This window comes from Ovis aries, chromosome 2 (genome assembly GCF_016772045.2).
Source record: "Ovis aries strain OAR_USU_Benz2616 breed Rambouillet chromosome 2, ARS-UI_Ramb_v3.0, whole genome shotgun sequence".
NCBI lineage: Eukaryota > Metazoa > Chordata > Mammalia > Artiodactyla > Bovidae > Ovis > Ovis aries.
The window spans coordinates 40,306,287-40,325,146 of NC_056055.1; the positions used below are offsets into that span (position 1 = coordinate 40,306,287).

Consider the following 18,860-nt stretch of genomic DNA (forward strand, 5'->3'; position numbering starts at 1 on the left):
TGAACTCACCACATCCTTCCTGTCCAGAACCTCCAGGAGGTAGCTGAGAAGCTGTGAGCTGGCCTCGTGGTCAGGCTTGCTGGAGTTGTCATCTAACTGGCCGCTGAGCTGGTCTATCAGCAGGGCCAGCAGCACATCCCTGCACTCTGTGGGCGAGAAGGCAGACCACTCAGCAGCTGCCGGAGCACCCCTCCACACAGCCTGGCTCCTTCCTACAGCCCCCTCTGCCTGTCCCTCCAGCTCCCAGCTCTGGACTCAGCCCTGCAGGGGCTCCTCCGGGCTATCCGGGAGCACGTGATTTTTAGGCATGGAAGTTCAGCCCGCTACCTTGACCTTAAATGCAAAGGAAATCCCACCTAGTGTGTAGTCCCATGTTTATAAAGTATTTAACAACGTCTAGCTTTCTTGGAGGGGCGGGGGTGGAGGTTTCTTTGCCTCAGATGGTAAATAGTGTGCCTGCAACGCAGGAGACCAGGGTTCAATCCCTGGGTTGGGAAGATCCCTTGAGAAGGAGAAATGGCAACCCACTCCAGTATTCTTGCCTGGAGAATCCCGTGGACAGAGGAGTCTGGTGGGCTGCAGTTCATGGGATCACAAAGAGCTGGGTACAACTGAGCGAGTAACACAGAGGTTTTTTTTTTTTTTTTAAGGCATATAAATTTTCTTTTTTTAAAAAAGACCAGGACTTCCCTGGAGGTGCAGTGAAGACGCTGCCTTCCAGGGCAGAGGGGTGTCGATCCAATTCCTATCAGGGAGTTAAGATCCCACATGCCTTAAGGCCAAAAAAATAAACCACCTCAGAAGCCCTATTATAACAAGTTCAATAAAAGTCTTAAAAAGTTTTTTAACTAAAACAACATTTAAAAAGGTCAACTTAGGGATTCACTGGCATTCCAGTGGTTAGGACTCAGCGCTTCCACCACAGAGTGTACAGGTTTGATCCCTGGTCAGGAAACTAAAGTCCCATAAGCCATGTGGTACACCAAAAAAAAATAGGCCAATGTGATATTTGTAAGCTAAGTTATAGGAAATTAATATACTAAGCAAGTTATATGCTTTTAATTTCTTGACATGTTCTACCGAATGGGTACAATATACTCAAAAATTCCTATGCTCACTAAGCTTCATCAGCACATTTCAGTGAGTTTCACAGGTATTCTTTTCATGCTTTTGCAGATACTTGGACTTCATACAGGAAGGTGCTTTCTTTCCACTATGTCTTCTTTCTGGGAACTTCATGATGATAAAATATTATTCTGATAAGTCCAGATATTCTGGGCATGAACAGAAACAACTGTGAACAGTGATACCACTTCCTCTGTTGGAATTATGAAGTGCATTCTTGCTCTTCAGCTCAAACACCTCATCTTCATGGTCTCATTTATGCTTTCCACACCCTTAGAGGCAGAAGTTATCACAGCATAATAAGAGGTTGACTAATACTAGGTTTTCTACTTAAAAGCACTCAATAGCTTTCTGCACTCCCCCTGACCATGTCCTTGAAACAGCTGAAATGTTTGAGCACAAATTTTGAGGCTTAGAAAATATCAGAGCCAAAAAACACTGCTGATTTGATCTAGTACAAGTCCATCCTTCCATAGAAACAGAAGCTGAGACTTACGAGATGGTCCTTTGTTTACCTGAAGTTACATAACTAGCCTGGGGCAAAGTCAAGAGGGTTCTCTCACCAACCTACTCAACTTTTCCTGCTTCTTAGGTACCTTGATGGTCCTCAGACCCTCCAGCCAATACATACAGCATGAATTATCCACTGGGACTCCCTGACCTGGTGGTAGCTTCAAAAACAACTCCCACAGCTGGCCAACCCTGATGGGTCTTGGGTTTACTGGGAAAGGACCAGGTATGGGATCTCCTTCCCATGTCAACTTTGGGGCAGGAACGCAGTGATTTACACTTGATGGCTCCCTGCTTGACTAGTTACAAAATGAAGAGTCTTTTATCAATGTAGGAGTTTTCTTCCCTCGGTGCCCTCCTCCACTCCTAGCAGGAAGATGGTAATCAGGCTCACCCACAGCTCCCCCGAACCTCTCTGATTTATAGTGACTGCCACTGCTCCTGCCATGGTCAATTTTTTGCCACTGATGTGATATGACTAGGCATGGAGTGGAGGAGAAATGTGCACAACCTGCTCTGCTGAGCAAGTACAAGCAGCAAGAAGTCCATCACTGCCCTGGGGCATCACTGCATCCCTGCCACAGGGTACCACCGCCCCACAGCATCACTGCATCCCTGCCACAGGGTACCACCGCCCCACAGCATCACTGCATCCCTGCCATAGGGTACCACCGCCCCACAGCATCACTGCATCCCTGCCATAGGGTACCACCGCCCCACAGCATCACTGCATCCCTGCCGCAGGGTACCACCATGCCACAGCATCACTGCATCCCTGCCACAGGGTACCACTGTCCCACAGCATCACTGCATCCCTGCCATAGGGTACCACCGCCCCACAGCATCACTGCATCCCTGCCACAGGGTACCACCGCCCCACAGCATCACTGCATCCCTGCCATAGGGTACCACCGCCCCACAGCATCACTGCATCCCTGCCACAGGGTACCACTGTCCCACAGCATCACTGCATCCCTGCCACAGGGTACCACTGCCCCACAGCATCACTGCCCCATGCCATGACATCATGGTATCACTGCCTGCCCTGGTCCCTGGTTACTGATATTATACTCCATTTCTAGGTCAAAGGAGATGCATTTGTTTAAAAGGACCATCTTTCCTGCTTGCCTGTTGCTTTCTGGGGTTTGTATCTTGAGGACAAAGTTTGCTAATTAATGCAACATTCACTATAGAATTAAACATTAAAGAACATATGATTTTGCTCTTTCATGGAGCTAGGTAAAACGTTGAACTGATTTCACCTTCTCCTTAAAACCAGTTTCCAGGAAGCGCTTAAGTTTCAACAAGGACACAATTAATTTTTTTTTTTTTTAAAGGCAGCATTGGCTGAGGAAGACAATTTCTGTAAGCGGCCATTTTTGCTGGCGACTCACCCGACTGCTGGAAAAGATTGCTCTCTACTATCTTGGTCATGCAGTTCAGTTTCTGGCGAACTAAATGGTTGTCAGGGATGCTCTGGATGAATTTGCAGAAGAGCACACTAGAAGAGAAACCCGGGTAGTTAGTGGTTTTATCCTGCCTTGTTGAAGGGAATAAGCTTTTCCTCTCTCGTGGGAGATTATTTGGGCGTGGAGAGGTTAACCTGGAATTCTCTCCTCAATGACCGGAGAGTCTGTCTCTAAGAAGCCAAGGAGAGGCCATATTCTGCGTTCACTCTAGGGCTCAGCTGGGGAACTGAGTCTGCCAAACCTGCCAAACAGTCAGGTCCATCACTGCTTTGCAGACCTGTCTTTATACTCAATTTCTGCAAAAGCCTTTTCTGGCTAATTCCACCCCAGTGTCAATCACCATCTGACCTGGCATTCCTGGGGTACTTAGGTGTATGGCTGGAAGCATATTATTATGCATTTTTTCCTATAGTTAATTTTATATCAGTGCATTTTGTTTCTTTGGAGAAAGTGCAAACCTCTCTCAGGGGCCTTTATCCTCCCTAGAACTGAGCACAGAAAGGTGTTCAGTCCATACGTGTCCATACATGTTAGAAGAATCACAGCATGCGTAGTAGTCCAAGCTGAAGCCGAGCAGGGGAGTTGCATCTCCTGTTAAGAAATAACAGGAACTTCCCTGGTGGTCCAGTGGTTAAGAATCTGCCTTGCAATGCAGGGGATGCTGGTTCAATCCCTGGTTGGGCAACTAAGATCCCACATGCTGTGGAACAACTAAGACCGAGCTTTCTGGAGCCCATGTAACACAATCAGAGAGGCTTGAGTGCCGCCATTAAGACCCAAGACAGCCAAATAAATAACTTTTTTTAAAAGAAACAATAGTTTTTGGCTATTTACCTGAGTTCAATAGGATCGAACACAAGTTTGACATCATTAATGATGCTAGGAAGGTACTTCAAGGCTGCCCCCTGTAAGAGAAACAAAAAGGCAGATTCAGTCATCAAGCAGGACAGATACAGAATTTCCTGCATGATCTCAAGAAGAAATGACCAATGCTGGGAATCAGGAAACTGGACATGAATGTTCTTGTGATGGAGAAAGCCAGTATTGCTAACACAAGATCTCCCATCATCTTTCTCCTAAAAAAATCTGGACAGACAGCTTTCCACTGTCCATTTAGAATTCATTTTTTCTATCCAAGGAGGTAATCAAAACCTTGACATTTCCCTCACAAAGTTGCCAGAGAGAGGAGAAAATAAAGTTCAGATCTGAGTCCTTAGGGATTACATATTTTACATTTAAAAAGCTGCTAAGGATGATGATGATGATGACTTTGGGCTTCTGGGGAGAAGGGAAGCCCTAAGAAGAAAGCCTGCTGCTTGAATCATTATCAAGATCAATTGGCTAAATTCACAGAGGCCATAAAAGCCATGCAAGGGATGTCTAAAAGGGTAGCTTGTCATCTTTGGGAAAATGTCTATTTAGGTCTTCCGCCCATTTTTTGATTGCGGTGTTTGGTCTTTTGATATCGAGGTGGATGAGCTGTATTTAGCTCATGTGTATTTAGGAAATTATCCCTTGCAGGTTGCACTGTTTGCAAATATTTTCTCCTATCCTGTGGGTTGTCTTTTTGTTTTCTTTATGGCTTCCTTTGCTATGCAAAAGCCTTCTAGTTTGATTAGGTCCCACTTGTTTACTTTTCCTTTTATTTCTTTTGACTTGGGAGACTGATCTAAGAAAATACTGCTGCGATTTATGTCAGATAATGTTTTGCCTATGTTCTCTTCTAGAAGTTTTAGGTGCCACGGATTATATTTAGACACAATTAAGCACATGCAAAGATGCTCAACATCACTGATTATTACAGAAAAGAAAATCCAATGAGATATTATCTCACACAGGTCAAAAATCTATAAACAATAAATGCTGGTGAGGGTGTGGAAAAAAAGGCAACACTCCTACACTGTTGGTGGGAATGAAAATTGGTACAACCACTACGAAGAACAGCATGGAGGTTCCTCACAAAACAAAAAATAGCGTCACTATATCATCCAGCAATCCCACTCCTGGGCATTTACTAGAAGAAACAAAAACTCAAATCTGAAAAGATACACGCACCCCAATGTTCACAGCAACACTATTCACAAAAGCTAAAGATGGAAACAGCCTAAGTGTCCATCAACAGAGGAATGATAAAGAGGTGCTATGTATGTGTGTGTGTGATGGAATATTGTAAGTAAGTGTTAGTCACTCAGTCATGTTCGACTCTTTGCCATCCCATGGACTGTAGCCCGCCAGGCTCCCCTGTCTGTGAAATTCTCTAGGCAAGAATACTGGAGTGGTTGTCACTTCCTTCTCCGATAATGGAATATTACTCAGCCATAAAAAAGACAGATATCATATGACATCATTTATATGGGGCATCTAGCAATAACATAAATGAATTTATTTATAAAACAGACTCACAGACATAGGGAAAAAAACTTACAGTAATCAAAGGGGAGAGGGTAGGAAGGGATAAATTAGGATTAACAGATATACATCAGGATATATAAAATAAACAAGGACCTGCTGTATAGCATAGGGAACTATATTCAATATCTTATAATAACCTGTAATGAAAAAGAATCTGAAAAAATACATATGTATAACTGAATCACTTTGCTGTATACCTGAAACTAACACAACATTGTAAATCAGCTCTACTTCAATAAAAATAGGTAGCTTGTCTTTGGGAAATGAACATTTGAAAATACAAATGTACGAAAAAGTGAATACAAAGGGATTTCCCCTTTACTTTCTACAAGTCATTCTAAAATTAACAAGTTTTCCATGAATGGGGATTATTATTTTTTTTTATCATGCACTGCAAGTTTTTCGTTCCCCAGAACATTCTCACCCACAGTATTAAGAGTAGCCCAAGTAGATCAAGCTGACCTTGATCTTGACAGCTTCTTCCATAGGCCTGTCCATCAGTGAATTGAAAGAAAGAAATAACTGGCGGATTGAATTACTAAATTCATCTCCATCTTCACTTTGGCCATAAAATCTTAACAGAAAAAAAAAAAAGAAGGTAGTCAGATATTCCATCTTTAAAAGACATTTTTCAATAGCTTTGTTGTCTACAGGATGCTAGAGGCCCATGCCTCACTTGTCACCTCTTCACACTGCACGGAGCCATCACAAGTGCTCTAACTAAGGTGGTTCAGGGAGGGGCCCCGAAGCTGGGAAGTCATCACCACCTGGCAAAAGGAAGGTAGTGATTTGTATGTAAAGTCCTACAACAGCGCTCTCCTCCTGGTCCCCTCAAGCTGTCTGAAGGCCAGTCTTGGTGATGTCCTCCATCATAGTGCCGTGTGAGCATTCCTGGAACAGAGTGGGGAACAGCCAGAAGCTGCTTTGCCTCAAGTAGCAAATGAGCCCTGCCTACAAGCCCAGTATCCTCAGCTCATTAGAACAATGTCCAATAAGCAGGGGCCTTTCTCAGCTACCTAAACTGACAGCTCAGTCCTTGCTACCTCCTGCCCTCCAACCCTCCCTTCTCTCTCACCTCTTCTAATCATTCTATCTAATCACTCTGCCACTTGAATCATTCTGTCTCATCGCATCAAGATCATTTGTGCTGAAGTTTCAGACAATAGGTAGTAAAGTTCTTCAACCCAGAAATGATCTGAAACCAATCTAGTCTGTGAGTCCAGTCAGCATTCTTCTATCTACTGACCTGGCCAACCTGCTCCACAACAGGGCCCTCACAGGACACAGGCCACCTGGGCCTTCACTGATATTGTGCTTTGTTTCTTGCTTTTTAAATTAAAAAAACAAAAACAAAAACTTTTCGCCATGCGTGAGGCATGTGAGATCTTAGTTCCCCAATCAGGGGTCAAATACACCTGCATCAGAAGCTCAGAGTCTTAACTGCTGGATCTCCTGGGGAGTCCCTGATTCATGCTTGTTTAAGTAAGGTACCCTGACTGTCTATCAACTGAAAGGCTGGGTTTTCTCCTAAGTAGCAATCAGAAGGCTCATGTCTCAAGAAACACAAAAGTACTGAAACTGTTGTCCAAGTGCACTTACGCTGGGTGGCCATCTTACCACCAACTGGTCAAGAGTAGGGATGGTTCGAACTTGGAATTTTATACACACACTCAAATATATATGCATATACATATTTATATTAGTCTCCTCCATTCATCTATAACCTATATGGTACCTATGGAATGTGAACTTCTCTGAAAATTATTCAGAGGGTTCCTGTGAATTCTCAATTCATCCATTCTGAAGAACTGGAAAAGAACTTTATTTGCAATTTATTCCATGAAGTATCTCAAAATGAACATGTGCAAAACAGAGCTCACTTGATTTTCCTGCTCATCTTTCAACAGTCCACATCTTGGCAAGTAGCACACCAAACCTAGAAGTTATCAATTCTTCTCTCTCACTAACCCATTCTAACAGCAAGTCCTATGATCTCTTATCTCTAAATTGGCCCACTCTCTGCATCTCACAGGAGACAGACTCACCGGATCTCACATTTGAACTATAACAGCCTACTGGAGGGAGGGTCAAGAGGGAGGGGATATATGTATACACTACAGCTGATTCACATTGTTGAAACTAACATTGCAGAAACACACACAACATTGGAAAACAATTACCCTCCAATTAAAAAAAAGCCTAAAACTTAAAACACAACAAAATACAGCCTATTAAGTGGTCACGCAGGTTTCACTCTTAACCCCTGGCAATCCATTTTCCACCTAAGAGATGAGATGATCTTGTATTGGGTTGGCCAAAAAGTTGGTTCAAGTTTTCCCACAGCATCCTACAGAAAAACCTAAATGAACTTTTTCGCCAACTCAGTAAAATATAAGCCAGATATCACTACCTCTCTAACTGAAACCCTTCAGTGGTTTCCCATGACACCTGGAATGAAATTTGAACTTGTTATGATGACCTAGGTGGTCTCCATCATGCATCTCTGCCTGCAAGGCTCCGTCCTCCCATTCTGGATCTCTGTGCTCCAGCAACAGTGGCTTCTCCTGATTCCTCCCACAGGTCACTCGGTGACCCCACAGGACACCTGCTATAGCTGTTCCTACTCCCCACACTTCTCTTACCTGAGGCCTTCAGAGGCCAGCTCCTTGTCTTTCAGTCTCAACTCAAATGCTAGCCACCGGATAAGTCTATCCCACCAGCTCAGCTCAAGGAGCCTTCCCAGGTCATTGTCACATCAATGCCTTCCCTCCTAGCTTTTATCTACCTGAGATGATCTTGTGGGCTTCTTCATTATCTGCCCCCCCTGACCCTGATGTAACCCACAAGCATCACTGGAGTAGGGACCTCGTCTCATCTGTGCTAGACCCCCAATACCCAGAGCATCCTACGTTTGTGACTTAAAAAAAGGAACTATGGATGTCACTGGGAGTCCAATGGTTAAGACTTCACCCTCCAACACTGGGGATGTGAGTTCAATCCCTGGTCGGGGAGCTAAGATTCCTACATGCCCTGAGGCCAAAACCAAAATAAACAGAAGCATATGTAACAAATTCAATGGAGACAAAAAAAGTTATTAATTAAAAAGGGACTAACATGAGATTGCAGGATTAAAACCAACCTTCTCAGTGTCCTATTGCATCTGTAAAATCCAAGCGATTGAAAACAACAAAATTCTGTAAAGCAATTATCCTTCAATTAAAAAAAAAAAAAATCCAAGCGATTGGAGAATACAGATTGCCAGACTCTGTCCCAGCTTAAGCTCTTCTTTAGAATGAGAAAACATCACAGGGAAAAATAAGAACAAACAGGCCATCTGGGCCTAAGTTCAACACAGTCACTCTCTTAGTTTCATGGGTTAATTAACTTGGCTTTTCCACTGTTGTCATGCGATCTGACCTTGAAAATGATGAACACAGTGCTGTTGTTCAGTCACTCAGTCGTGTCCAACTCTTTGTGACCCTCTGGACTGCAGCAGGCCAGGTTTCCCTGTCCTTCATCTCCCAGAGCTTGCTCAAACTCACGTCCACTGAGTCAGTGATGCCATCCAACCATCTCGTCCTCTGTCGTCCCCTTCTCCTGCCTTCAATCTTTCCCAGAATCAGGGCCTTTTCTGATGAGTTGGCTTTTCACATCAGGTGGCCAAAGTATTGGAGCTTTAGCTTCAGTCCTTCCAATGAATATTCAGGACTCACTTCCTTTAGGATTGACTGGTTTGACCTCCTTGCAGTCCAAGGGACTCTCAAGAGTCTTCTCCAACACTACAGTTTGAAAGTTATCAATTCTTTAGCACTCAGCCTTTTTTATGGTCCAACTATCAATGACTACTGGAAAAATCATAGCTTTGACTAGACAGACCTTTGTTGGCAAAGTTAAGAGCAAAAGAACACAATGGGCTGGATGCAATGAAACATTATGAAGGGTAAAAGAGTCAGTGAATCATTAATGGAAATAATTTTGTTTAATTTCATCAATTAAGGTTTTCTTTTTATGTTTTTATGAGGATACTTGTTGCTGAACATCAGGGTTTGGTTTGCTATACAAACTTTTAGGTAAGGGAAAGTTTCCTCAGTAGGACATCCTAACCAAATATGTGGAAATTCAGCATTAATTATGAAATACAAATACCAAACAATAAAAGACCATCTGAAAAGACTAACAGAGGGTGAGTATACACCCTGTGCTAGGGGAACACCACTAGCTTCTGCTAGGGAAGAAAGAGTTGTCATTTGTCCAGCTCAACTTTTAAGTCATTAAACATGTTTATAAACCGTAAAAATGTACAAATTCACTGTAGAACCTTTGAAAATGGAGATAAAAAATAAACCTACTTAAAGTCCTCTTACCTACAAGTTTTACTATTAAAATTTTCACATATTATGCATCCAGTTCTAAATTATTTTTGAAATTGTGATATTATGTTTTCTACCTTAGTTTTGAACCTGTCAGGGTTATCTTGCCTCATTTAAAATACCCCTACATTTGAAAGGGTGCAAGATACATACTGTAACATTCATCTTTGTCCATACTTGATGGATTTCTTTTCACAAATTTTTAGATGGTTTATCACTGGACAAATATCTTCCTCTGCTTTGCATGTATATGTTTGAGTTTTATTCACAGTGCCCAATTTCCATCCTTAAAGAGTTTATATTCCTATCAGCATTAAAACACATGGCTAAATTTGTCCACACTTACCAAAGGATGATGAAGATTTTTCACCTTTATCAAATGTAGAGGTAAAGATGGTGTGTATATTACATTTTAATAGTATAAATTATTTTAAAAATTTAACTGACCACTTGTTTTCTTTAGTAAATTATATTTTTGGTTTATATTGTATAAGGATATTTATCATTCTGTAGTTGATTTTTATGAGACTTTAATTAGTAAATCTATTGACCTTTGATCTTTACTATAAGTCACAAGTTTTTTCTGTGTTGTTTGCCTTTAATTTTATGATTTTTAAAAAAGAGGTTTAAAAAACTACACATGCTCAAATCACAGGCTTGAAACCCTCTTACTTGGAGCTTTATGCCTATTAATATTTTAGTATGTTACCTATAGTTTCCAAAGTACAAATCTGCCTTAGAAATATACTTTGGAAATCCAGTAGCGATGGCAATGAGGTTGTGGACATTCCCAGAAAAGTTATTTTTTCAGTTTTGATTTCTATTGTTTTTGATGGGGCAGTTATCCTAGGAATTCAAATTGGGAATTAATCATATCTTTAGGGCTTAGTTTCACCAGGCACTTCAGCTTGAAGTCAGCAAAGAAACACAAACCTCAGAAACAAATCCCCCTAACAATTGCTACTATTTCCATCTACTTCCAGCAACAGTTCATGATCCTAGATTTGCACATCCAATATCATCATGAAGCTCCTTGCTATTTTAAATACAGTCTTGCCACAGGAACCTGACTTCCTACACATCTGTCACCAACAAAGGCTCTCATTTAGGGTTGCACATTATAGCCACCTGCATCCCTCAGTCCAACTGCCACTACTGCCTTAGAAATTCTGCTGACCCAAAAGGACTCGGCAGGAAACTTCTTTAAAGGCTGCACAGTCCACCCTTAGGTTTCCCTGGTGGCTCAGTGGTAAAGAAAATGCCAGCAGCGCAGGAGACATGGGTTCGATTCCTGGGTCGAAAAGATCCCCTGGAGATGAAAAGGCAAGGCACTCCACTGTTCCTGCCTGGGAAATCCCATGGACATAGGAGCCTGGTGGGTTGCAGTAGGGTTGCCAAGAGTCAGACAGGACTGAGCAACTAAACAACAAGTCCACTCTCATCCTCAGCTCTAAAGTTCTGAAATTTGACAGTTACAGAGCTGAACATGTACACAAGGAATAAGAAAAACTACTGTCAGAGAGGGTGGAGAGCATCAAAATTGTATTACCATCACCATTACCTCAAGTAGAGTACTCTAGATTGGATGATGAACCTAAACAAGTACTTTAAGGCTTTCAAAGCAGCAAAAAGCAATTCTGTCTTGCTGGAATCATCTGCATTTGCCACGTAGAAGTTCAGTACCTTGGAGAGCTTCCTGAAAAGGATGAGAAAGAGAAAAGCGTCAATAGGGCAAAGTGGTATTCTGGGGCCTAAGGTACACTACACAAAAGGGAACTTGGCTTCCTGGGAAAGTAGATGTCATAACTATAGTAATTATTTCTTCTAGAAATTTCTTCTTCACTGCAGTCTAGGCTTAGAGCTTCCCTTCTGCTTAGAAACAAGGGATAGTTTCTTTTCCTTTGCAGGATTATTTTTAAAAGGATCAAGAAAAAGAGCTGAAGGGGTGCAAATTGTGAAGGTATTTTAATCTCTAGTATGTTATACAGGGGTTTCCCAGGTAGCACAATGGTAAAGAATCCGCCTGCCAATGTAGGACCCATGGGTTCGATCCTTGGGTCATGAATATCCCCTGAAGGAGGAAATGACAACCTACACCAGTATTCTTGTCTGGGAAATCCCATGGACAGAGGAACCTGGTGGCCTAGAGTCCATGGGGTCGCAAAGAGTAGGAAATAACTTTTTGACTAAAACAACATGTTATGCCAACTTTTTCAAATGTTCCTGTAAGGATGGATTTGTCTACCTAAGTAGTCACCTTAAAAGAAATCTAATTCCCTCCAATCTGCCCCAACTTTTTAGAATCCCTAAATTGGAGCCAGATAAAAATTTTATTGTATGGGAAGAAGAGCAGCCCAGAGTTCTGAGCATCTGAACAGATAAAACTGCTCTGGGATTGCTCTTTATGTTTTTCTAGAGTCTCTGGACTAGGCATTGTTTTAATCTTGGGCCATCTCACATTTTTGAGGGCACTGAAATTCTGAACTTTTCTTCTGGGAATCTTTTTGAGCCAGTATTAAGAAAAACTCACAGGAATCATGTAGAATTGATCAGTTATTGCAAATCAACTCAGATTACTGAAGCACACCACTTGGAGTCCTGCACTTGGCTCTGTGTAATAAAGATCCAATGACAGGATTTCATCTTTTTCTTTTTTTGAGTAGAGTTGACTTAAAATGCTGTGTTAGATTAAGGTGTACAACAGAGTGCATCAGTTACACATATACATATACCCACTCTGTTTTTAATGTTTTTCCCCATATAGACCATTTCAGAATACTGAGTAGAGTTTCCTGTACTATAGAGTGGGTCTTATTATTAATAGTTATCTATTTTATACACAGTAGTGTATATGTAGTTGTGCATATGTCAATCTTCCAACTTATCCCTCCCCTTCTGTATCCCCTGGTAACCATAAGTTTGTTTTCTCCACCTGTGACTCTACTTCTACTTTGTAAAAATAAGTTCGTTTGTACTATTTGTACATCACTTTGCCAAGGGTCCATAGAGTCAAAGCTTTGGTTTTTTCAGAGTTGGACCACAAAGAAGACTGAATGCCAAAAAATTAATGCTTTTGAATTGTGGTGCTAGAGAAGACTCTTGAGAGTTTCCTGAGTTCAAACAAGTCAATCCTAAAGGAAATCAACCCTGAATATTCACTGGAAGGACTGATGCTGAAGCTCCAATACTCTGGCCATCTGATGCAAAGAGCTGACTCATTGGAAAAGACCCTGATGCTGGGAAAGATTGAAGGCAGGAGAAGGGGATGATAGAGGATCAGATGGTTGGTTGGCATCACTGACTCAATGGACACAAGTTTGAGCAAACTCCAAGAGATAGCGAAGGACAGGGAGCCCTGGCATGCTACAGTCCATGAGGTCGCAAAGAGTCAGACACAACTGAGCAACTGAACAACAGCAACTTTTTTTTTAGATTTCACAAATAAGTAAGATCATATGAAGGATTTTGTCTCTTGTGGCTCTTGCCTTGGAAATTCAGGCTACTGGGTGTAAAGAGCTGCCTCATTGGTTTATCTGCTGCTTGCCTGAACCTAGAGGGCATTATATCTATTGTGTTAATTGCTGATTATGCTACATTGACACGGCTTTAATGTCCCTTATGTTTATTACATTTTTGAACCATTATGCAGATAAAACTGAGAGCTTTCTAGTTTAGTTCAGAAAAAAACCCATGGGATCAAAGGTCTGAATGACAGAGCAGGTCAGCAGGTAGCCTGACAGATCAGCTGGCAACAACTGGCACAATCAGGCCTACGCCATGTGAGAAACATCCCTACATCCCTGCCATCTCACCTACATTTCTGTCACTATCGTGCTGCTCTGCACAAAAACCAGAATGCAAGGGGCTAGGGGACAGGCCACCCTGTGGTGAGCTGGGCACTGCAAGGCAAAGCCCAGAGTAAACACCAGTCAGGTCTCATAATACAAAGACAGGAAGAAGGTTTCACTCTGGGAAAGGTGGGGACCATTCCCTCTTATGTAAAAGAAAGAAAACTCAATCTTCTATCCTCTAAGCCAGTTTTCTGGCACCAGGGACCAGTTTTGTGGAAGACAATTTTTCAACAGACCAGGGGAACAGAAAATAGTTCTCAGGATGATTCTCATAAGGAGTTCATAATCTAGATCCCTTGCATGCAGTTAATAGGAGGGTTCACTCCTATGAGAATCTAATGGCACCACTGATCTGATAGGAGGCAGAGCTCAAGCGATGATGTGAGGGATGGGAAGTGGCTGTAAATACAGATGAAGCTTCCTTCACGTGATCACCAGCCACTCACTGGCTGCTGTGGGACCTGGTTCCTATCAGGTCACTGACCGGTACCAGCCCATGACCTGGGGGTTGGGGACTCCTGCTCTAAGCAATGATTTCTACAAAGCATTCATTGTGTAGAGTTGAGGGCATGACCTACAGTTCTCTAGCATGTGGTCCTCCCTTCACCTTCTGGTTGATCCCACTGGCACCTCTGGCTAATCCCACTGACAACCACCTCCTAAGATCTTGGGTAGGGTCCTCTGTCCTGGATCATGCTCCTAACAACTTCAACTCCTCACCTATAGATGCTCTGGATTCTTAAGGCAGTATAGCCTTATCTCTTCCATAACTTCCCAGAGATGAGGGCCTGAATATAATCCTTTGTCCATGGTTGGAATTGTTGGTTCCCACTTTCCACCAGGAAGTTTAGCACAAGGTTCTGTACTCTAGAGGTGCAGGTCCTCAGCTCATGGCCTTTTGGTTTCTCAACAACCCAGCCCCTGGAGCACAAGCCAACAACCCAACCACAGACCCTTCCTGGGCCTGGTACTCACACGTAGGCCAGAGTGGCGCTGAAGTGCTTGTAAATGTAGGTCTCGAGAACAGGGTTGAAATGCTGGAACTTGATGTCTCCTATCAGTGAAATAATAAACACCTGCCAAAGGTGAAAAATATAAATAGCAGTACAGCACAAACCCCGGCATTCAGTCAGCAAGCTGGGCCTCAACGTATGGGGCCTTCTTTTCCTTCTTGATTATTTTGGCAGTGTCCCCAACATTACTATTCCAGAGCTGAAGAGAAGTCTCAGGTTTCCTTTTATTTAACACGAACAGAGAGCCCATGAAGTGTCAGGCACTGTGGCAAATGCTGGGAGGAAGACCATACAATCCAGCACCCCCTGGCCTCTGAGAGCTGACCGCCAGAGAGAGCGGGCAGGGTGCAGGTAAACAGGTCAGGGAAGAAACCGGAATCGGAGGGGGCAGGGTGTGAGGACAGGCTTCCTGAGAGAATAACAGATACTATCGCAAGGATACAGCTAATGAGATACTGAACGACGTCTCTCTCCTCAGCACAGTGTGGGTGCCCCTAAAAACTGAACTTCACCAGACTTCTGGGTCTCAATCCTCTGCTCAGATGTTAACTCTTATCAGGTGACGTCTTATCACTACCAGATACTCAACCAACAAATAACTACTTTGCACCTACTTATGAAACATGCGTGCGTGCTTAGTCACTCTGCCATTTTTGACTCTTTCCAACCCTATGGCCTGCAGCCCACCAGGCTCCTCTGTCTATATTTCCCAAGCAAGAATACTGGAGTGGGTTGCCACTTCTTTCTCCAGGGGATCTTCGCCATCCAGGGATGAAACCTGGGTCTCCGACATCTTCTGCACTGCATGCGGTTACTTTACCACTGAGCCACCTGGGAAGCCCCATGCTCTGGTTCAGGGCCAGACAATTTTAAATCAAGTTAGAGGGATTCTTTTATGTCAAATGTAGTAAAATTTCTCATTTTCCCAAATGAAAAAGAAAAAGCATATCAAAAAGGAAGATTTAACAGGAATTGAAGAAAAAAGGTCTTGACTCTAAGTCAATCATATCTAGGTACCACCCTGGTGGCCCAGTGGTTAAGAATCCATCTTCCAATGCAGGGGACGTAGGTTCAATCCTGGGCTGGGGAACTAAGATCCCACATGCCACGGGGCAACTAGGCCTGAGCACTGCAGCTAGAGAGAAGTTCAAGCACTGCAACTAAGACCCATCACAGCCAAAAATAAATAAATAAAAATTTTAAGAAGTCAATTGTATCTAACATGACTTCTGGGAATGTTGCCTCAAGAATTCATCAGAGAGATGGATACAAATATTTATGCAGGAGGATACTGTCACCATTATTTATAATAGTGAACTATCAAAAACCACAAAGTTGTGAGAATGAACACTAGGTTATCATGCATAATTGCTTACCAGTGCATCAAACACGAGGAAGTCATATGTTTCATCATCTGACATTTCCATCATGATGTTAAAAAGTGCATCCAGTGTATCTTGCAAAAACTGAAGATAAGAAAAACAGACAGGTTATCTGGTGCTTTCAGTTTAGCTCCAGAGTGCAGAAATACGAGGAGAATTAGGTTTCAAATTCAGAAGAGCTTTAAAAATAGCATGTTCTTAAAAACTGGCACACTTGCTTCCCAATGTAGACTAGGGGCTTCATTTACACTCATTGGGTTCATTTAAGATATTGAACGAAGGATGCAGTGGCTGTAGTCTTATCTGTGAATAAATAAACATACCTTCACAATCTCTCCTCCATCCACCTCCATTAACTTCTTCAAGTTGTGTTTAATATTCTGAGGGCTTGAGCGCCAATTTAACAAGCCTAACAGGTCAACTGGGAAGAACAACCACAAACCATAAGCGTTAGACACAGATTTGCAGAGCAATCCACACACACAGCTCTGTAGAGAAGATCATTGCTCCTACCGGTGGCTAGAACCTTATGCAGTCTTTTAATTTACTGTCTCTTACCTAAGTCAAAGAAAACCTTTTAGTCATCTTTCCTTCTTCACAGAGAAATAAAAAAACCAACCACAAATGTACAAGAACCTAAAACAATTCCTGAATAGAAGGCACACCTCTCATGTAAGATATCACCGTCTTACACATGAATCACTGAAATAAGCTACCTTCCTTCAATTTGCTGCACTGCTTAATTTGTCTCCTGTCACTCTGTGTGTCTCGGTGGATGCAGAGGGGAAAATAAACTTACAAATGTACATGAATTCATTTAAACATCACATCCACACTGTAGAGATTTCACTGATTTTTTCAACTTAAAAAGTTTATTTTATATCGGAGTATCATTGATCCACAATGTCGTGTTAGTTTCAGGTGTACAGCAAAATGATTTAGCTATAGTGAGCGAAAGTCACTCTGAAATGTCTGACTCTTTGCAACCCATGGACTACAGCCCACCACATTCTTCAGTCCATGAAATTTTCCAGGCAAGGATACTGGATGGGTAGCCATTCTTTTCTCCAGGGGATCTTCCTTGGGTCTCCGAGGAATCAAACCCGGGTCTCCTGCATTGCAGGCAGACTCTTTACCATCTCTGAACTACCACGGAAGCCTGATTTAGTTATAAGAATATGTAATATGTATATGTAAAAAGAATATATAAATATATGCTCTTTTTCAGATTCTACTTCCCACACAGATTATTACAGAGAATTGTTATAATATATAAGAATAAATAAGAATTATATAGGAATATATAAGAATATATACTGTAATAATATGAGTATACATGAGAATTATATGTAAGAATATAGTTATAGTAATGTATAATATGTAAAGATATATAATTATATATGTAAATATATAGAAATTATATATTCATATATATGTTTATATATTCTTTTTCAGATTCTATTTCCCACATAGATTATTACAGAAAACTACTCTGAGTAGAGTTCTGTGTGTTATTCAGTAAGTCCTTGATGGCTACCTATTATATAGGTATGTATATGTTATATATAGGTACGTATATGTTTTACAGGTATGTATATGTATTTTATAGGTGTGTATATGTTAATCTCAACCTCCTAATTTATCCCTCCACCCCACTTTTCCCCTTTGGTAAACACAGAACAGATTCTGTTTCATTTTGTTGTTTCATTTTTGAGATGAAGAAACTTAAGCTTTGTGATATTAAATTACCCGCCTTAGATTACAAAACTGCCAGAGAACAGTATGAATGGAATTTAATGACAGATTTTCTGATTCCCCAAAACCATGTCCTTGCTATTCTATCATACTTCCTCCCAGAGTTCTTCAAAGAAATAAAACAGATGGCAAATCAGATGGGTTGCTATACTGAAGGATGGCAGAACAGATGAATGGCTTGCAGGGTAACTCTGCAACAAAAATCTTCGGGTGTTTTTGGATTTAAAATGCAGAATTTGGGATCTGTAAACCACTTACAATGGGCTTTCCTGGTGGTTCAGTGGTTAAGAATTCACCTGCAATGCAGGAGACCCAGGTTCGATCCTCGGGTCAGGACGATCTCCTGGAGAAGAAAATGTCAACTCAATCCCGTACGCTTGCCTGGGAAATCGCATGGGCAGAGGGGCCTGGTGGACTACAGTCCATGGGGTCACAAGGGTCAGACAGGACTTAGCAACTACCCAACCACAAGCCATTCATAGGTCTAATGAACGTCTAGATACTAAAAGTGTCACTTTGGTGTCATACTGAAGCAGGCATCTGGACCATTACTACTTTGTCACTTTCTCTAGTGCATCAAGTTACTATTACTATTCGTACAGTGTTTTTTAGTAAGCGTAGCACTATGTATTTTTTAATCAATGGATTTGTGTAAACACGTATATAAGTAGTTGAAAATGTATTCTGTTCATGAGAACAGCCAATTTGCTTCAGTGTGTCTGTTTTACTGGCATGCACATGCTTAGTCCCTGGGAAGCCTCCAATGCCTAGAGACAAGCCACTGTCAACAAAATAAAATCCCAATAGCATTCACAGCAGAAGGTGTTTAAGTCCCTCCTAGGGTTTGCCTGCCAGCCCATCACAGGCAAACAGATCAGCTCAATACTCCCCAAGCTGTGGCATGCTCTGAAATAATTTTCTGTCTTTACTTCCCTTTGTTTGAAATGCCCAGAAATACTATACTGCTTTGACC

The 18,860-nt window shown here is 41.9% G+C and overlaps 1 protein-coding gene across 3 annotated transcripts in view; it reads right to left on the bottom strand.

The window, feature by feature from the left end:
• Nucleotides 1-18,860, bottom strand: part of DOCK5 (dedicator of cytokinesis 5) — a 276,297-nt gene that overhangs the window by 73,903 nt on the left and 183,534 nt on the right. For all 3 annotated transcript variants that reach the window (XM_060410889.1, XM_012118981.5, XM_027964319.3), the window contains 8 exons: nt 16,456-16,553; nt 16,127-16,216; nt 14,713-14,813; nt 11,448-11,582; nt 5,979-6,090; nt 3,939-4,009; nt 3,030-3,136; nt 10-146 (listed from right to left, as the gene is read on the bottom strand). In XM_060410889.1, the coding sequence (XP_060266872.1) occupies nt 10-146; nt 3,030-3,136; nt 3,939-4,009; nt 5,979-6,090; nt 11,448-11,582; nt 14,713-14,813; nt 16,127-16,216; nt 16,456-16,553 (851 nt within the window). The remainder of the gene's footprint in view (nt 1-9; nt 147-3,029; nt 3,137-3,938; nt 4,010-5,978; nt 6,091-11,447; nt 11,583-14,712; nt 14,814-16,126; nt 16,217-16,455; nt 16,554-18,860) is intronic.